Below are 21,043 nucleotides of genomic sequence, written 5' to 3'. Positions count from 1 at the left end.
TGTCTTTCTTCCCCCTCCCCCCCAACATTGGGTATAACATTATAGGTTTTATTAATTAGCATATCTATCAAAGATTCCCCAATGAGAGGCTCAAGTGAGCCCCCCCTCCCCAAGGAACCTTCCCCTGGATGGTTCTATCTTGGTTTACAGAATGTGTTCTGGAGAGGACCTTGCGGTCTGGGGCACACTGATCCCTAGCTACGAAGCTTCTAAAATGTTTAGTCTCTTAGCTTAACAAACAAGTCCAAGAATGTAGGCAAAAAGCACTAGGAATACAGAAGTTGTAAAAGGTATAACAGGGGTATAAAAGAAAAGGCAAAAATCTTCATGGCATCACCACGGCACTTAATGCCCTTCTGTCCCTGCTGCTCCGTGTGGGATGCCTGGAGACACACGGGAAGGGCTGAGAGAGCCCCTGGGCTGTTCCAGCTGTGCCGCTTTGGGGGAGGCTGGAGAGGGCTGCTGGACCCCTGTGGCTGCTCAGGCCAGCACTGACCATCCTGCTCTGATCTCCCCCCCTGACACCAAAGTGTCCTCAGGGAGGAGGTTCTGGGGCTGTGCACATTCACCACAGCTGTATGGGCCTGTCTCACTGACAGAGCTGGGCTTTGCAGGGCTGGTGTTCTCCTCATGGGTGCAGTTCTGCCAACTGTGAGAGCAGAGGAGGCTCTCTCAGGGCAGGGACTGACCATCAGGGCACTGCTAAAGGTCTGTGACCAGAGCCCAGCCCTTCATTTCTCTGTTCCAAGGGAAAAGCCATTCTGTGTGAACTGGGAAGGACCAGAGTCTTTCCTCCCTCCCAGTTCACAGCTGATATTGGGAACATCATGGGAGAGGAAACAACAACCAGAACAAATTAAATCTCAGTAAAGTTTCTTTTCACATCAAAGTGAAACTGGATAGTTTCACATGAAGATGTGTTAACCCCAGTCCTGTTGTTCTCATTTGTCCTGAGCTCATGGTAAGGACAGCGGGTGCTGGACTCAGCTGCTCACACACAAACCTCTGGTGACAGCAGAGCTGCCCCGGGCTGTCCATCCATGGAGCCCCAGAAGGGCACAGCTCTGCTCCACAGGAGAGCTGCCTCACCCACGGGTTTGTGCTCAGGGCAGTTTGAGAGGTTTTTCAGGTTGGTGAGCCAGGATGTTTCTACTTTCAGGAGCTCCATTGCCCTGCAGGAATTCAGGAACAGAAACTTGAGGCCAGGGGAGTCACTCAGGGCAGATTTAGAGAATCACATGAAACCACTGGAAACTTGATTGTTGGGGTAGGCAGCTGCATTGGATGTACCTGATCCTGGGCAAGCACCTGCAATCAGCCTGACTGGAGCAGTGGGGTTGGAGCAGAGGAATTCCAGAGGTACCTGCAAGCTCAGCCAGGGTGTGAAACAGCCCCAGGGCAGGAATTGCCTTGGGGGAGAGGAGCTGTGCAGGAGGAGCCCCTTGCAGAGGTTTCCTCTCTGCTTTGCTGTGTTTGTGCAGGCTGCGAGTGTGGGGAGGAAAACCACAGCAGCGGGGCTGTGCTGTGCCCAGCAGCTTGAGAGCAGAGCTTCCGGCCAGGGAACGAGCTGCCTTGGCTCTGGTGTTGCTGTGAGCAAAAAATACCTGAGTCGCTGTGAAATTTTAAATGCTAACAAACGTTCAGTTACTACAATAAATTCCACTGATAGTGACCTCTAACAATTGCTTTCTCTTTATTTTTCTGCATTGTTTTCCATGTTTTTAATAGTGAGTGTTTATTTCATTTACACCATTATTCCAAGTCTGTACAGTGAATGAAAAGAAAACTAAAGAATTCAAAAAGATTTCTAAAGAATTATGAGATGAAAAGTATGAAGATCCAATTAGAGACAGAATAGAAAATTTTATTAAAACAAAGAAGGATGAGATAATGCAGGACAAACTGCTGACAGCTTCTCATCTCCACAGCTTTTTCCAAAATCTTACGGCAGACAGAGACACAACAGCAGAAAGGCAGAACACTCTGTGTAGGTCTCCACACACCTGCACTCCCAAAGCTCTGCCATGGCACAACAAGTCCTTGCATCGTTGCTTTGGGTGGGTCCTCCTTTGCCCACCCCCCTCACAGCTCCATCCTGCCCCAGTTATCAGCTCCTGTTCTGCCTTTCCCACCCCACAGAAATCTCCCTCTCCACTCGGGTGTGCCTGGAACTCCAGCAGCTCTCCCCGCTCAGTTCTCAGGTGGTGTCAGCACAGAGGCACAGGCGGGCTCAGGTCCCTGGGACAGGGTTCCCCAAGCCATGCAGCTCCACCAGGGATGAACCTGGCTCAGCTTGGCTCTCCTGCTCATCCTCATGCTGGCTTTGCTGGGAATCAGAGGAGAACAGCGGAAGGTGCTGCTGGGAGTTCCTGAAGCAGTGGGCAGGAGCCTGGGAAAGGGAAATGCTCCAAGACATCAGCTTCCAGTGAACCCTTAAACTCTCTCTCTGACCATCTCCTTTCTCCCAGCAGAACTTCCTGGCCCTGCTGAGCAACAAGGGCTGCTCTGTTCCTCTTCTCTGCCTCTGTCCCTTGCCCCCAGCCCAGGATGTGCTCAGGCAAGAAAGCAGCAGATCTTACAGGTGCCCCATGTGCAGCTCTGCTCCTCCTTTCCCAAAGCCTCACATCTCACAGCTGCACTGATGAGCCAGAGGAAGAGGGGCAGCTGCACCAGGGATTCCTTCCAGTTCCCAAAGACCAACTCCATTGCAATCCCAAGTGCTTTGCAGAGCAGAGATCCCCTGTTTGACTCAGTGGGCCCTCACTGCTGCCTGCAGTGGGCATCTGCTCTCTGTGCACTGCTGATACAAAGCTGAACAATCCTGTGCTGTTTGGCTTGGCAGAGATCTTTCCCTCCCTCCTCCTTGTTTTAGAGCTTTTCCTGCTTCAAGCCCCATGTTCAGCTGCTGCAGAAAAGTTTGTGTCTCCTGTAAGCCTTGTGTCCTGCTGATCACACCTGGACATGCGATCTCCTGGACACCCACACCACACCCGAGTGCTGTGGCTTTGTCGAGGCGGATGGAACAGCACACACTGCTCGTAATCCATAGTCGAGGAAGAGAGAAAGATTTTTTATGTTCTCTGCTGCCGCTCTTACAGCTCTTCACAGTGGCTGTGGCCTGTTGAGATTGGCTGCTTACAAACAGTGCCAAGGCTGTCTAACAAACAATGACCGTTCAGGCTGGAAAACAATCAGCTGTACAAGCAAAGGTATCGTTGTTACATATTACCCACACGTTCTTCCTTGTACACTCTTAACATCCCATAACCAGAACATCCTCCCCTCGTGTCCAGAACATCTTCTCTCACTGATTATCTTCTTGGCCTTCTCTGTGGGGTTCACTGAAGCTGCAGAATTTCCTTGTAAAATTCTCGTGGGTAAATTCTGCCTGGTTTCAGGTCTGATTCTGGGAGGTTTCCAGCCCAGCTGTCAATCTCCTCACCGATGGGCTGCTCTCTTTCACCTGACCTTGTGGGCTGCTGTTCTCGGCGTTCGGATGGAGACAGAGGCTGCCATCGTGGTGGAGGCAATTCGGCAGCACTGCACACTTCTGCTTTTTCGGCTGCCTTCCTTCTACCGTGAGCGGAGCTTGCTCACTGGAGCAGCTGCTACACTGGGACCCTGACACCCACCTTACTAAAAGAGGGACCTTTTCACCATCTGCTTGGGTGCCTCAGGGAGAAACCCCGGGATTTCCGAGCCCTGCCCCCGCCGTTGCTTCGAGCCTTTGCTGCTCTGTAGCCCCGCTCGCCCTGCCTGCCCAGACCTCCGGGGCTTCCCGCTGCAGCTCCGGAGTTTGATCCATCTCGTCTGCCCCCTGGGATTTTGCTTGTCCCTGCCGTTCCAGCCTGCTGTTCCCGAGGGTCCGGCCAGACACCGGGATCAGCTGCCCAGCGGTTTGTGAAGCCTTTGTTCCATCCTTCCCGGGATCCCAGGCCGCCAGTGCCGCGGTGCTCCCGAGCTCGCTCCGGAGCGCCCCCTGCAGCCGCGGGGGAACCATCGCACCTGCCCTGCTCACCGGGAGCCGCCAGCGCCCCTGCCGGCTGCGAGCGGAACTGCACCCGAGGGGAAAGGGCCCGGCAGCCGAGAAGGCTGGGACTGGGTTTGTGATTGCTGTTACTGCCAGAGTTATTGCTGTTTGTTTGACTGGTTATACACATATCGATAGATAATAGTAAAGAACTGTTATTCCTATTTCCCACATCTCTGCCTGAAAGCCCCTTGATTTCAAAATTATAATAACTCAGAGGGAAGGGAGTTGCAATTTTCTTTTCCATTCCAAAGGAGGTTCCTGCCTTCCTCGGCCAACTCCCGTCTGTCAAACCGAGACATCGGTGAATTCCCATTGCTCCCATCCTTTATCCTCCCCTCGCCCCTGGGAATGGGTTTGGGAATCGTTTCTTTACCTGGGAGATTTTTAGGGAAATTTTTTTAACAGATCCAGCCCGGATTTTTCCACGGAAATTTCCTTTTATTTAAAAAAAAACCCAAAACAAACAAAAAACCCACCAAACCCTAAAAAACGCAGCCAAAAACTCCAACCAAAACCCAGGAAATGGGAATTTTATTCCAACAATTTCATGGCAAAGGTGAATTCCCACCTTGGACTCCCAGAGCAGGTTTTGGGTGGCAAAAAAGACCAAAAATTCCCTTTTTTCCCCCTAAAAATTCCTCACCTGGGGTCGATAGAGGCGGAATTTTTCCCCGATCCCGAACTCCGTCCTTTGGGATGGGATGGGATGGGAATGGGCAAGTGGGAATAATCGGGAAGAGGAAATGACTGGAATATTAAAAATAAAAAGGGAATAATTGGAATATTAAACAGAAAATAATAAAAATATAAAAGAGAAAATAATTTGGATATAGGAGGGGAATAATTGGAATGTTAAAAAATATCTGGGATATAAAACAATTGGGATGTAGACGAGGAAATAATTAGAATGGAAAACTGAAAACAATTAAAATACTAAATATAAAAAATTAGGAACTCCAAGGGCAAATAATTAGAATAAGAAATGAAGAATAAATGAAATATTAAATATAAATAATTAGAATCGAGAAAAGAATTAAAATATAAAACAGAAAAAAATTTGAATATTAATGAAAAGTAATTGGAATATAAAAGAGAAAATAATTGGACTATAAGAGAAAGATAATTAGAACACAAATGATAAAATAATTAGAATTAAAATGGAAAATAATTAAAATATTAACTATAAATAATTAGAATCTGGAAGGCAACATAATTAGAATAAAAATGTGGAATAAATGAAACATTAAATATAAAATAATTCTACTCGAAAAGAGAAAATAATTAAAATTAAAAATGGAAAACAATTAAAATGGAAAATAGAAAATAATTTGAAGAGAAAGAGAAAATTATTAGGATAAAAAATGGAAAATAATTTAAATATGAAATAGAAAATAATTCAAATGTCGAAAATAAAATAATTCGAATATCAAAAATTCAAATCATTCCATTATAAAAGATAAAATAATTGGTGAGAAAATGAAAGAGAATTATTAAAACATAAAAGATTAAATCATTACAATAGAGAAGAAAATAATTAGAATATTAATGAGGAAGAAATTGGAATATAAAAGAGAAAATTATTAGACTATAAAAGAGAAAATAATTGGAATGGGAAGGATAAAATATTTGGAATATAAAAAAGAAAGTAATTAAAATAAAAAATTAAAACGAATTAAAATAATAAATGCAGAATAATCAGAATATGGAAGATAAAATAATTTGAATATAAACCAGAAAATAATTAAAATAATAAATGTAAAACAATTTGAATGTAGAAGAGGAAATAATTAGAATATTAAAAATAAAATAGCTTGAATATTAAAGTGAAAACAATTGGACTATAAGAGGTAAAATAATTAGGACCGGAGAAAATAATGAGAATAAAAAATGGAAACTAATTAAAATATTAAATACGAAATAATTTGAATGTAGAAGATAAAATAAGAATTTAAAATGGAGAATAATTAAAATATTAAACATAAACAATCAGAATCTGGAAGATAAATTAATTAGAATATTAACTATAAAGTAACTTGAATATTAATGAGAAAGTAATTGGAATATAAAAGAAAAATTAGTTTGGATACAAGATAAAATCATGGGAATGCAGAAGAGAAAATAATTTGGATAAAAACTGGAAAATCATTAAAATATTAAATATAAAATAATGGGAACATAAAAGAGAAAATAATTGGGAGAAAATTAAAGAGAATTATTCGAATATCAAAGAGAAAATAATTAGGAAATAGGAAATAATTAGAAAATAGAAATGAAATAATTCAAATAAAGTGGGGAATATTAAAATCTCAAATAAAATTAATTAGGATCTAGAAGATAATTAGAATAGGAAAAATAAAATAAAATAGGATCTAAAAAAATCAAATAATTCAAATATTGAGGGTCCACGGATCAGAAAATTCCAGGGATTCCCGACACAGCAGCGAGTTATTCCCATGGATTTATTATTCCAAACCAAATATCCAAGAAATGTAACAACCAGCGAGAGAAATCCGGGATTTATCCACAGGAAACCGGAAGAAAACGGGAAGAGAAGGGAAATATTTGAACACTTTGGGGTTTTCCGAAATTCCTGAATCCCTGAAAATTGTTTGGGGAACTTTGGGAACTCTGCTGGGTTTTATTTCCCTTTCTCACCCTCTGATTCATTAATTCATTAATTAATAGGTTTACATTATAATTCCATTGATGGTTAATTAATTATTAGTCATTATTAATGGATTTAAATTAATTAACGAATTTATAATTATTCATTGATCTCCTCCTGGCCTCACAGACCGGGATTTGTTGCCCATTCCCAACTCCTAATTAGGGGATTTGAAAGGGATAATTTGAATATTTAAAAGGTACTAATTGGGATATTTAAAAGGAATAATTAAAACATTAAAAGAGAATGGTTTGAATATTAAAAGAAAATTGAAATATTAAAAGGGGAATGTTTGAATATAAAAGGGAATAATTTGAATGTTTTAAAAAGGGATAATTTGAATATTAATAAGAGACTGCTTAGGATGTTTTAAAAGAATAATTTGAATATTTGAAAGGGATTAATTGGGATATTATAAAAGGACTAATTGCAACATTTAAATGAAACAAAATATTATAAGAGAATAATTTTAATATTAAAAGAAATTAATTGGAATACTAACAAGGGAATATTCTGAATATTAAAAGTGGGGTATCTGAATATTAAAAGAGAATAATTGGAATATTTTAAAAGGGGATAATTTGAATATTCAAAAGGGAGTTATTAGGATATTTTAAAAGGACTAATTGGAATATTTAAAAAGGAGTAATTAGAATATTTAAAACAGAATAGTTTGACTATTTAAAATGGGTGGTTTTACTATTTAAAATGGGATTTTTTGAATATTAAAAATGGACTAATTAGGACGTTTTAAAAGGATTATTTGAATATTTGAAAGGAATAATCTGAATATTTAAAAGGGACTAATTGGGGCATTTGAAAGAAATAATTAAAATATTAAAAGGGAATAATTTGACTATTAAAAGAAAATGATTGGAATACTAAAAAGGGAATAATTGGAATATTAGAAGGGGGTATTTGAATATTAAAAGGGAATAATTGGAATATTAAAAAGGAACAATTGGACTATTTTAAAGGGAATAATTGGGACGTTCAAAAGGGAATTCAGTTATTAAAATAAAGCGAATATTAAAAGGTCACTGCTGGGGCCCTCCAACCCCCACGGGGCGGATCCCCAGAGCTTTCCCGTCGGAGCTGGGGCTGAAGAACGGGAAGAGATTCCCGGGAAGTTTCAAGGGGAGGAGTCCCAGGCGCTGCTTCTCCTCGGCGTCGAAGAAGGAGAGGGTGCGGGATTCCTGGTCTAGGAGGACCCCGAGCACGCGGCAGCTCCCGGAATTGCGCTCCAGCTTCCCGCCGGGGAGGCGGAATTCCCCCTGGGAATACTCCAGCCCCGGGACCGTCTCCTCCGGGAAGCGGCCACCGTTGTTCCGCAGGGAATCCCGGATCTCCTCGCCCAGCACGCCCAGCTCCCAGTCGGATCCGTCGCCCACCTCCACTTCCCAGTAGCTCTTCCCTTCGGAAAAGCCTTCCCGGGCCACCACCACGGCTTTGGGATGGATCTTGGATCCCGGCTTGGAGGTGACGATCCAGGATTTTCCCTGGATCACGAGGTTGGGGTGTTTGCAGTGCTCGTCCAGGGTCAGGGAGACTTGGGAAGGAGGGAAAACCAATGGTTGATATCGTTTGATATCATTTGGTATCGTTGGGGATAATTTGATATCGTTTGATACCGTTCAATATAGAATAATCAAATATTTGGGATTTTTCTATGTGTTAGGATGTGCAAAATCTAAATGCAAAAAAACCCCCACAGAGCACAAAGTTCTGATTTTTGGGAAAATTTGGGGGGAAGGAGGAGGAGGAAGAGGAGGAAAAGAAGGAGATGAAGGAGGAGGAGGAGCAGGAGGAAGAGGAGGAGAAGGAGAAAGAAGAGAAGGAGGAGGAGAGGGAGAAGGAGAAGGAAAAGGAGGAGGAGGAAGAAAAGGAAGAAAAGGAGGAGGAGGAGGAAAATCAGGAGGAGCAGAAAAAGGAGGAGAAGGAGGAGGAGGAGGAGATGGAGAAAGAAGAGAAGGACGAGAAGGAAGAGAAGGAGATGGAGGAGGAGGAGCAGGAGAAGGAAAAGGAGGAGGAGGAGAAGGAGGTGGACAAATGGGAAGAAGAGGAAGAGAAGGAGGTGGAGGAGGAGAAGAAGCAGGAGAAGGAGAAGGTGGAGGAAGAGGAGGAGGAAGAGGAGGAGGAAGAGGAGGAGGAAGAGGAGGAAGAGAAGGAAGAGAAGGAGATGGAGGAGGAGAAGGAATGGGTGGAGGAGGAAGAACAGGCAGAGGAAGAGGAGAAGGAGAAGGAGGAGGAAAAGGGGAAGGAGGAAGTGGAGGAGGAGGACGGGAAGAGGAGGAGGAAGAGGAGGAGGAGGAGGGGAAGGAGGAAGAGGAGGAGGAGGAGGCCAGGACTCACCTGCATTACTCTGAGCCCGTCTGAATCCTGTGCAGAAAGGAGCACTAATTAATGCTAATTAACGCTCATTAACCCGGCAGCTCATTTGCATGCCAGCAGAGCCAGGCGGGGTGGAGCAATCGGGGCCGGGTCCCACTCACCCAACTGGGCCTGGATGTGCCCTGCAACGAGAGAGCCCAAAGAGCCATCAGGGCCACCTGTGGGACACCTGGGTGGGTGTGGGACACCCAAGTGACATCTGAGTGACACCTGAGTGACACCTGGGCAGGTGTGGGACACCTGAGTGACACCTGGTGACACCTGAGTGACACCTGGGCAGGTGTGGGACACCCGAGTGACATCTGAGTGACACCTGAGTGACACCTGAGTGACACCTGAGTTACACCTGGGTGGGTGTGGGACACCCGAGTGACATCTGAGTGACACCTGAGTGACACCTGGGCAGGTGTGGGACACCTGGTGACACCTGAGTGACACCTGAGTGACACCTGAGTTACACCTGGGTGGGTGTGGGACACCTGGTGACATCTGAGTGACACCTGAGTGACACCTGGGCAGGTGTGGGACACCCGAGTGACACCTGAGTGACACCTGAGTGACACCTGTGTCACCTGTGTGACACCTGAGTGACCTTTGTGTCACCTGTGCCACCTCTGTCACCTGTCCCAGGTGTTCCCATGTCACTTATGCCACCTGTGCCAGCTGTGTCACCTCTGTGTGCTGTGCGTGCCACCTGTGTGTGACCCGTGCCACCTGTGCCACCTGTGTCAGGCGCGTGTCATCTGTGTCACCTGGGTCACTTCTGTCACCTGTCCCAGGTGTCCTGTGTCACCTGGGTCACCTGGGTCACCTGGGTCACCTGGGCAGGTGTGTCACCTGTGTCACCTCTGTCACCTGGGAAACCTGGGCCAGGTGTGTCTGTGCCACCTGTGCCACCTGGGCCACCTGGGCCACCTGGGCCAGGTCTGAGCCACCTGGGTCACCTGGGTCATACCCCAGTCACCTGTCCCAGGTGTCCCCATGTCCCACCTTTGTCACCAGTCCCACCTCCCCAAGCAGCCCCAGATCAGCTCCAAACGTTTTTCCAGAGCCCAAATCCCCGAACTTCCCCAAATTCCTCAAATTCCCCAAATTCCCCAAATTCCCCCAAATTCCCCCAAATTCCCCAAATTCGCCCAAACTCCCCGAATTCCGGCATTTCCTCACCGATTTTCTTCTCCATCTCCTGGTTCTCTGCGGGGGCAGAGAAGGAAATCGGGATTTGGGAGTGGGAATTGTTGCGGGAATTCCGGGGAAGTGGTGTGAATATCGAGATAATTATCAAGATCAGAAATAATTGGAGAGATAACGAGTTAATTAATGGTTGATAATCATATAATTAATATTTAACTTTTAAATGATTCATATTTACTATTAATATCATTAATATTTACTTTTACTAGGATTTATATTGATTGTTGATATGATTTATATATATAGTTTATATAGAATAATTAATGTCTTTTAGATAGAATATTTAATTATGTAATAAATAATAATAATGTTATCGATTATATGTTATAGAAGTATAAAAGAAATAATTGCTTATAAATATTATATCTAATCATGAAATATAATTAGTAGGAGTAATTAGGTGTTCATTTTCTATAAATAGATATAAAGTATAATTATGTTTAATCTCTGCAGAATAACAGACATTTAAATACCTTATATTAAATATCAATTAATAATTATTAGGTATTCAATATTAATTAATAATATAGAGACAAGATAGATCTAAAATGTATTTAATTAATAATAATTATTATCTCTAATCTGTAGAGAATAATGGACCTGTCGATGCTGAAGCTTGCTCAAATACAATTAAATAACAATTAGTTATTAATTATTAGTTATTAGTTAATAGTCATTAATTACTGGTTATTTTGCATTATTAATTATTAATTTTTAATCATTGGTTATTAATTATTGATAAATTATCAAGTAAGCATTAATTAGTAATTAATAATTATTAACCAAGTAAACATTAATTATTAATTATTAATTATTAAGAAAGTAAGCACTCATTATTGCTAATTAACTATTCAGTATTCAGTTATTACTAAACAAAAAATATTCCCAAACATTTCCAGGAAATCAAGGTAAATATTAATTGATTATTAGAAAATTAATTCCGGATCCAGCAGAAGCAGCTCCCAAAGGAATTTAAATTAATTGGAATTATCCCAATTATTTTTAGGCCCCTTTCCCCCAAATAATCCCGGATTTATCCCTTCTATCTCTCTTGGAATTAATTAATAATTAATTAAAGAATTAATCCCGAGGGATTTTCCAGCTCCACCCTCAGAACTCCACCGAAATCCTTGGATTTTATCCCAAAAATCGCGGATTTGGAGGAAAACTCGAGGCTTTTTTACCCTTCTGGAATTTTCCAATCTCCTCCTCTGGAAAAGAAAGGAACAAAAATCAGGAAAATCCCCAAATTTGGGCTCAGTTTGGGGGCGAAAATTGAGGTTGGGATTAAGGGAAAGAATTCCATTACTCTGGGCCTAATAATTAATCCAAGCCTAATAAATTATTAAAATTATTCTAATAAATACTTAGCCTCAGTCTAAGAAATCACTAGTCCGAGCCTAATAATAAATAATTGGGGTAAGATAATAATTAGGGTGAGTCTAATAAGTAATTAGTCCGAGTCTAGTAAATAATTAGTCCGAGTCTAATAAATTATTACAATTAGTCTAATACATATTTAGCCCAAGTCTAATAATTAGTCTGTCTGATAATTAGTCTAAGTCTAATAAATTTCCAGTCTCAGTCTAATAATTAGAATTATTCTCATAAATAGTCTTGGTCTAATAAATAATTAATCCGAATCTAATAAATAATTGCTGTAAGGTAATAATTAGAATGAGTCTAATAAGTAATTAATTATTCTGAGTCTAGTAATTAGTCCAAGTCTAATAAATTATTAGTCCAGGGCTAATAAATTATTAGAATGGGTCTAATAAGTAATTAGTTGAAGTCTAATAACTAGTCTGTCTGATAATTAGTCTGAGTCGGATAAATAATTAGTCTGAATCTGAGAAGTAATTAGTCCAAGTCGAATAAATAATTGGTCCTGGTCTAACAAATACCTCATCTAAGAATAAATAATTAGTCCAAAGCTAATAAATATTTAGTCTGAGTCTAATAACTAATTAGTCTCAGTCTAACAGGCAAGTAGTCAGAGTTAAATAATTACTCTGGGTCTAAGAAGTCATTAGGCTGAGCCTAATAAATTAGTCCAAATCTAATAAATAATTAGAATGAGTCTGATTAATAAATAATCTAAGAAATAATTGGTCTGAGTCTAAGAAATAATAATTGGGCTAAGTCTAATAAATAATCAGTCTAAGCCTAATAATTAGTCTAATAAATAATTAAGTCTAATAAAGAAATAGTCTAAGTCTAATAAAAAATTATTCTGAGTCTAATAAACAATTAGTCTAATAAATAGTCTGAGTCTAATAAATAATAATTGGGCTAAGTCTAATAAAAATTAGTCTGAATCTAATAATTAGTCTAAATCTCATAAATAATCCAAGTCTAAGAAAGAATTGGTCTAAATCTAGTAATTGGTCTGGAGCTAATAATTAGTCCAAGGGTAAGAAGCAATTATTCTGAGTCTAATAAATAATTAACCAGTCTAATAAATAGCATGAGTCTAATAAATAACTAGAGTTTGTGTAATCAGCAATTAGGCTAATAAACAATGGGTCTAAGTCTAATAATTAGTCTGAGCCTAATAATGACTGTAAATTTAATAAACTATTAATCTGAGTCTAATGAATAATTATTCTGAGTCTAATAAATAGACTAATAAATAATTAATCTGAGTCCAATAAGTAGTCTAATAAACAATTAGAATAAATCTCATTAATAAATAGTCTAAGAATAATAAATAATTAGTCTAAGAACTAATTAGTCTAAGTCGAATTATTGGTCCGAGTCTAATAAACAATGGCTTTAAATCTAATAAACAATTGGTTTAAGGCTAATGAATAACTAATTTGCAGCTAATGAATAATCAATTAGTATCTAATAGCTAGTTGATTATCAGTTAGTGAATAATTAATTAGCATCCAATGACTAGTTAATTAGCAGCTAATGAATAATTAATGCCGGCTCTTACCCAGCTCCCCCTTGAGATCCTCGATCTCTGTAAGGAATTGGGATCAGCCGTCAGGAATTCCCGCGGTCCCGCCCGCCCCCGGCGCTTCCGGGCAATTCCGGGGGGATCCGGGCGCTTCTCAGGGCCCCAAATCCCAGGGAAAGCCGAGTCCCGCACTCACCCTCCTGGATCTCCTGCTGGTTCTTCCCTGGGAAGGGGGAAGGGAAACGGGAATTACGGAAAACTCTGGGAGCGCCAAAACAGCCGCTGGAACGGCGATGGCGCGTTCCCTGCGGATCAAGGGGAGAATTCCGTTCCATTCCATTCTGTTCCATTCCGTTCCATTCCATTCCGTTCCATTCCATTCCGTTCCATTCCATTCCATTCCATTCCATTCCGTTCCATTCCGTTCCGTTCCATTCCATTCCATTCCATTCCATTCCATTCCGTTCCATTCCATTCCATTCCATTCCGTTCCATTCCATTCCATTCCATTCCGTTCCATTCCATTCCGTTCTGTTCCATTCCATTCCGTTCCATTCCATTCCGCTCCATTCCCTTCCATTCCATTCCATTCCACTCCACTCCATTCCATTCCATTCTATTCCGTTCTATTCCATTCCATTCCATTCCATTCCATTCCATTCCATTCCGTTCCGTTCCATTCCATTCCGCTCCATTCCATTCTATTCCATTCCATTCCATTCTATTCCGTTCTATTCCGTTCTATTCCATTCTATTCCATTCCATTCCACTCCACTCCACTCCACTCCACTCCACTCCACTCCACTCCACTCCACTTCATTTTATTTTCTTTAATTTAATTTAATTTAATTCAATTTCATTTCATTTCATTTCATTTATTTCACTCTATTTTATTTTGGATTTATTTCTTTGTTTCCTTTCTTTCCTTTTTATTTTTGATACTTATTTACATTTTATTTTTATTTCCCCCGATTATTTTGGTTTTATTGATCTTATTTTGTATTTTATGGAACCGATATTTAAAATTTTCTTATTTATATTGATTCCTTTTATAGTGATTTTTAAATTTGATTTTGTATTTGATTTATTTTAGCTTTTGTAAATTGGATTTTATATTTTAGTTTCCTTTTGATTCACTTTAATTTCTTTTTTTAAATTCTATGTTGTATTTATTTTATGGCTTCATTAATTCATTTTTAGTTATTTATTTCATATTTTTCTTTATTTTCTATTTTTGCTTGTTTATTTATTTTCAGATTTTAAGTTCGCTTCTATTTCTCGATTTTATTTTCATAGTTTTTATTTTATTTATTTTATTTATTTATTTTATTATTTATTTTATTATATTTTATTTTCTCTTTTTTATTTTTTATTTTGTGTATTTTATTTATTTTATTTTTTCTTCATATAATTTTTATTTATATTCCTTTTAATCTATTTCATTTTAATTTATTTTATTTACCTTCTATTTATTTTATTTTAATTGATTTTATTTTATTTTTTCTTTATTTTTATTTATTTAAGGACTTTCTAATTGCTTTTATTTATTTTATTTGCTTTAATTTATATTTTCTTGATATCATTTTTATTTCAATTATTTTAATGTATGTAATTTTCATTTATTTTCATTTATTTTCATTCATTTTGCATCTTTTTCTTTATCTTAGTTTTATATTTTCTATTTGATTTTTTCTTTAATTTATTTTATTTACTTTTTATTGCTTTTAATTCATTTTTCGCTTTATTTGATAATTTCTTTCTATTGTTTTTATTTCTATTTTTAATGTATTTTATTTGAATTTCTTTTAATTTCTTTCAATTTATTTTACTTCTATTTATTAATTTTCTTTTTAGTTTTTTCATTTTTTCATTGCTTTTATTTATTTTAATTGCTTTATTTGATATTTTCTTTAGATCATTTTTATTTCTATTTTTAATGTATTTTCTTTTAATTTCTTTTACTTTATTTTATTTTATTTTATTTTATTTTATTTTATTTTATTTTATTTTAATTCCTTTTAATTTCTTTTCATTTCTTTTAATTCCTTTTATTTTCTTTTAATTCCTTTTAATTTCTTTTAATTTCTTTTTCCTTTTAATTTCTTTTATTTTCTTTTAATTCCTTTTAATTCCTTTTAATTTCTTTTATTTTCTTTTATTTTCCTTTAATTTCTTTCAATTCCTTTTCATTCCTTTCCATTCCTCGTCTCCTCCTCATTTCTTTCATTTCTCCTTTATTCCCAATAATTTGATTTCATTCATTTCTTGCTCTTCAATTCTTTCATTTCCTCTTTCCCGCTCCATTCCCATTCCAGAACAGACGGATTTTCCCGATTTTTGGGGAATCTCCACCCTGGACCCTCCCCAAGGCCGGAATTCCCGGGGCCGATCCCAAATTCCGCCTTTTCCCGCCGGGGAATTGGACTCACGCTCGCGAGCCAGGAGCTGCTGGTTCTCTGCGGAGACACGGAGGGAGAGGCTCGTTAGCGGGGAAGGGAGGGCTAATTAAGTGTTAATTAGTGGTTATTAAGGGTTAATGAATGGCTAATTAGCGGTTGATTAATAGATAATTAGTGGTTAATTAAGGGTTAATGAATGGTTAATTTGCGGTTGATTAATGGTTGATTAATGGCCAGTTAATTAATGGTTGATTAATGGTTAGTTAGCAGTTAATTAGAGGTTGATTCGCGGTTAATTAGCAGTTAATTAATAGTTAATTAGCCATCAATTAACAGTTAATTAACATTTAATTAATGGCTAATTGACAGTTGATTAATGGTTGATTGACGGTTGATTAATGGTTGATTGACAGTTGATTAATTCTTAATTAGCAGTTAATTACCAGTTGATTAGTGGTAGATTAATGAGAATTAATGAGATTAATGGGAATGGCAGGAATTGCGGGAATGGTGGGAGTGGCGGGAATTGCGGGAATGGTGGGAATTAGAATGGGAGTCGTGGGAACTGCGGGACTGGAGGGAATAGGAATGGCAGGAATGGGAATAGGAATGGGAATGGCAGGAATGGCGGGAATGGGAATCGCAGGAATGGCGGGAGTGGCAGGAGTGGAGGGAATGGGAATGGCGGGAATTGCAGGAATGGCAGGAATTCCGGGAATGGCGGGAATGGGAATGGGGGGAATTGGGAATGGTGGGAATTGGGAATGGTGGGAATGGGAATGGGGGGAATGGGAATGGTGGGAATTGCGGGAATTCTGGGAACAGGAATGGCAGGAATTGCGGGAATTCTGGGAATGGCGGGAATGGCGGGAATGGCGGGAGCTGCCGGCAGCGCGGCACTCACGGCGCAGTTTGTAGGCGGCTGCCAGCAGCAGGAAGACGCCGAGGACGAGCAGCATCAGGAACGCCGGGAGCCAGGGGGACGTGGCCGGGAAGAAAACGTCTGGAAAAGAAACGCCGGGAATCCCGGACTGGCCAGGGAACCCTGGGACGGCTGCACCAGGAATTCCCCACCCCCAAACTGGGAATTCCCCATCCCCAAACTGGGAATTTCATCCCCAAACTGGGAATTTTCCATCCCCAAACTGGGAATTCCCCCATCCCTAAACTGGGAATTCCCCCATCCCCAAACTGGGAATTCCCCATCCCCAAATTGGGAAATCCATCCCCAGACTCATCCCCGAGCCCATGGAAAACCATCCAGGACATTCCAGGACCTTCCAGTGGCTCCAAGTCCAGGAAATCCCTGGAAAACTTTAAAACCTCCTTCATCATCCCACGAAAACTTCGGATAACTGGGAACGATTCCCGTTTTCCCAGCGTCTCACCGGCGACGACGACAGAAGATTCCGAGGCCGTCTGGAGCCGGGGGTCCAGGATCCTGCAGGACGCGGCGTTCCCGGATCCCGGCCGGAGCAGCAGGGAGCTGCCGGCACTCCCGGTGTCCGTCGGCGCCGGAATTCCCGTCAGGTTTTCCCCCTTCCCGTCCGTCCACAGCAGCTGGACGTCGGAGAAGGGGCGCTCCGAGAGGCACCGGAGCCGGATCCCGCCCTGCTCCGGCCCCTCCAGGATCAGCAGAGGCTCGTGGACGTTCCCTACGGATCAGAGGGACAGCAAAATCCCGGAGTTCCCGCTCCGAGGCGGCCGGAATTGTTGGGGTTCAATATTCCGGAATATTGGAGGTTTAACATTCCCAAATTTTTGTGTTCGGCATTCCCAGAATTATTTGCATTCAACATTCCTGGAATTCTTTGGATTCAACATTCCAAAATTTTCTGGGTTGAACATTCCCAAAGTTGTTTGGGTTCAATATTCCCAGAATTTTTGGGGTTCAATATTCCCAAATTTTTCCGTTTAAGATCCTGGAATTGTTGGGTTCAATATTCCCAGAATTCTTTGGGTTTAACATCCTGGAATTTCGGGGGATTTAACATTCCCAGATTGTTTGGGATCAACATTCCCAAATTGTCTGGGTCCAATATCCCAGAGTTTATATTCCTCAATATTCCCAGAATTCTCTGGGTTCAATATTCCCGGAATTCTTTGCATTCAACATTCCCGGAATTCTTTGAGTCCAATATTCCAGAATTTGCTGGGTTTAACATTCCCAAAGTTGTTGTTCGGGTTCAGTGTTCCCGGAATTCTTTGGGTTTAACATTCCCGGAATTGTTTGGGTTCAACATCCCGGAATATTTGGGGTTTAACATTCCCGGAATTTTTGGGTTCGGCGTTCCTGGAGTTGCTTGGGTTTCACATTCCTGATTCCTTTGGGTTCCATATCCCAGAACTGCTGGGATTCAATATTCCAGGACTTTGGGGTTTAATGTTCCCAAATTGTTTGGGTTCGATATCCTGGAATTGTTTGGGATTCACATCCCGGATTGTTTGGGTTTGATATTCCCGTATTTTTGGGGTCCAACATTTCCAAATTGTTTGGGATTAACAGTCAGGAATCGTTGGGGTTCAATATTCCCGAATTTATTGGGATTAATATCCCTGGAATTTTGGGGGTTTAACATTCCCAGAGCTGTTTGGGTTCAACATTCCCAGAATTTTTGGGGTTCAATATTCCCAAATTTGTCGGTTTAAGATCCTGGAATTGTTGGGTTCAATATTCCCAGAATTATTTGGGTTCAGCATCCTGGAATTTCGGGGGATTTAACATTCCCAGATTGTTTGGGATCAACACTCCGGAATTGTTTGGGATCAATATTTGGGAATTGTTTGGGTTTAACATCCCCAGATCGTTTGGGATCAATATCCCGGAGTTGATATTCCTCAACATTCCCGGAATTCTTTGCATTCAACATTCCCGGAACGCCTTGAGTTCAACATTCCTGGAATTCTTTGGGTTCAACATTCCAGAATTTTCTGGGTTTAACATTCCCGAAGTAGTTTGGGTTCAACATTCCCGAATTCTTTGGGTTCAATATTCGATATTTTATTAATGATGATATTAACGGATTAATTAATGAATGGTTCATTCATTACTTTGGGCTCGGTATCCTGGAATTCTTTGGGTTTGATATTCCCAGAATTGTTTGGGTTCGATATCCCAGAATTCTCTGGGTTCAGTATCCCAGAATTCTTTGGGTTTGATATTCCTGGAATTCTCTGGGTTCAGTACCCTGGAATTCTTTGGGTTTGATATTCCTGGAATTCTCTGGGTTCAGTACCCTGGAATTCTTTGGGTTCAATATTCCCAGAATTCCTTGGGTTCAGCATTCCCGGAATTCTTTGGGTTCAGTCTCCCGGAATTCTCTGGGTTCAGTATCCCAGAATTCTTTGGGTTTGATATTCCCGGAATTCTCTGGGTTCAGCATTCCTGGCACGGGGATTCCGGTGCCCACGGGATTGGGCGATCCCAAAGTTCCTTTCCCATCCGAGCCACTCCCCGATCCCACAGACTCACCCGCCGCGGGCTGGAGCATCGGGAGCAGCAGCAGCAGCGGGATTCCCGTTCCCATTCCCGTTCCCCTTCCCATTCCCATTCCCGTTCCCGTTCCCATTCCTGTTCCCATTCCCGTTCCTGTGGGAAAGGGGAAATTCCAGGGGTGAGGACGGAATCCAGGGATTGGGGTCCGGCTCCCAGGCCCCGTTCCCTGGGATTGGATTGGGATGGGGCGGGGAGGGAATTCCTTGGGAATCTCTTGGGATGGGTGGGGAAAGTCCCTGAAGATGACGGGAAAGTGGGAGAGAGGGGGAAAAGTGGGAATGGGATGGGAAGGGGAGGGGAGGGTGGGAAAGGGGGAAAGGGGAAAGGGAAAGGGGGAAAAAGGAGAAGGGAAAAGGGGAAGGGAAAAAAGGGGGGGAATGGGAGAAAGGGGAAACGGGGAAAGGGGGGGGAAGGAAAAAAAGGAAAAAGGTGGGAAAGGAAAGGAAAAGGGAAAGGGGGGAAAAGGGGGGAAAGGGAAAAAAGAGGGAAAAAAGGGGGAGAAGGGGGAAAAAGGGAAAGGGGAGGGAAGGGATCCAGGGAAGGATCCAGGGATGGGACACAGGGAAGGGATCCAGGGATGGGATCCAGGGATGGGATCCAGGGATGGGATCCAGGGAAAGGATCCAGGGAGGGACGCAGGGAGGGATCCAGGGAAGGATCCAGGAAAGGATCCAGGGAGGGACGCAGGGAGGGATCCAGGGAAGGATCCAGGGAAGAATCCAGGGAAGGGATCCAGGGATGGGATCCAGGGATCTGATCCAGGGATGGGATCCAGGGAAGGGATCCAGGGATGGGATCCAGGGATGGGATCCAGGGAAGGACCCAGGGAAGGGATCCAGGGATGGGATCCAGGGAAGGATCCCGGGAAGGACCCAGGGAAGCTCCGCAGCTCCGGATTTCCCACAAACCCTAGACCCCCAAATCCAAGGAATTCCCGGAGAAGGCGCCGGGTCCGGCCGAGGGCCGGGAGCACCCACCTGATTCCCAGCCGAGGCCGGATCCCGGGAATCGCTCCCGGCCGGAGCCGCCGCCGGCCCCGGGAACCTTTGGACCCGGAATTGCGGCCCCGGAGCCGCCCCGGGTGGTCCAAAGGGCGCCCGGGAGCCCTCGGGAGGAGGCAAAGGCGGGAGCGGCCGGGAATCTGCGGGATCGGGATTCGAACCCTCGGGATTGAACCCCCCCCGGGATTGGGATTGGAACCGCCCTGGGATCAGGATTCAAACCCCCCGGGATCGGGAATCGAACCCACCGGGATCGGGATTCGAACCCCCCGGGACCGGGACACGGAAGCGCCGGGACCCCCCGGGGCTCTCCCGGAATTTGGGAATTTCCGCTGCCGAGGCGCTGGGAAAAGCGGGAATTGCGGCGCTCCCGAGAGGAAATTCCATGGAAAAGCTTTTCTAGAGGATTCGCCGGGATTGGGGGAGCGCCGGGAGTGGGGGGAGGGGCGGCCCAGGGGCTCCTCCAGCCGCGGGAATTGCGGGAGGCGGCACCTGCGGGGATCCGGCCCCGGGCTGGGCTTGGGAATTAATGAATCAATCTATTCATTAGTAATTAATAACCCGTTATTAATTGTTAATTAGTTCTTATAAACGATTCTTTATTCTTTTCTTCCTAATGATTAATAGATCATTGCTCTTAATTATTGCTATTTATTATTTATTATTTATTAATGATTAATACAGCTTTGTTAGCAATTATTGATTATCGATTATTTATTGATTATTGATTATTTCTTATTTCTTATTTCTTATTTATTTATTGATTAATAGATCATTGTTATTAGTTATTAATTTTTATTTGTCAATATTTAACATTCATTATTTACTTATTAATAATTAATAAATAGTTGTTATTATTTATTATTAATTATTTTAAATTGTTTATTATTGATTATACATTCATTAATGATTAGTAGATCATTGTTATAAATTATTATTAATTATTAACTATTTATTAT

General features: G+C 41.7%; 1 protein-coding gene across 4 annotated transcripts; it reads right to left on the bottom strand.

The window, feature by feature from the left end:
• Positions 1-6,473: 6,473 nt before the first annotated feature.
• On the bottom strand, positions 6,474-20,141 carry LOC120412277 (butyrophilin subfamily 2 member A1-like). Of its 4 annotated transcripts, XM_039572660.1 has the most exons (12): positions 20,061-20,141; positions 19,060-19,176; positions 16,976-17,242; positions 16,492-16,590; positions 15,618-15,644; positions 13,385-13,411; positions 13,225-13,251; positions 11,468-11,494; positions 10,257-10,283; positions 9,191-9,211; positions 9,051-9,077; positions 6,474-8,247 (listed from the first exon to the last, which is right to left on the bottom strand). In XM_039572660.1, the coding sequence occupies exons 2-12, from the start codon at positions 19,166-19,168 to the stop codon at positions 7,736-7,738; spliced, it is 1,170 nt and encodes a 389-aa protein (XP_039428594.1). In that variant the 5' UTR covers positions 19,169-19,176; positions 20,061-20,141; the 3' UTR covers positions 6,474-7,735. The 4 variants fall into 4 exon arrangements, with proteins under 4 accessions (XP_039428594.1, XP_039428596.1, XP_039428595.1 ...); XM_039572662.1 differs by lacking the exon at positions 10,257-10,283; XM_039572661.1 differs by lacking the exon at positions 15,618-15,644.
• Between the last annotated feature and the right edge of the window lie 902 nt (positions 20,142-21,043).

This window comes from Corvus cornix, unplaced genomic scaffold (assembly GCF_000738735.6).
Source record: "Corvus cornix cornix isolate S_Up_H32 unplaced genomic scaffold, ASM73873v5 scaffold7, whole genome shotgun sequence".
Taxonomy (NCBI): domain Eukaryota; kingdom Metazoa; phylum Chordata; class Aves; order Passeriformes; family Corvidae; genus Corvus; species Corvus cornix.
The sequence above is the reverse complement of the archived record's forward strand: the minus strand, read 5'-3'. Positions and strand labels throughout refer to the sequence as shown.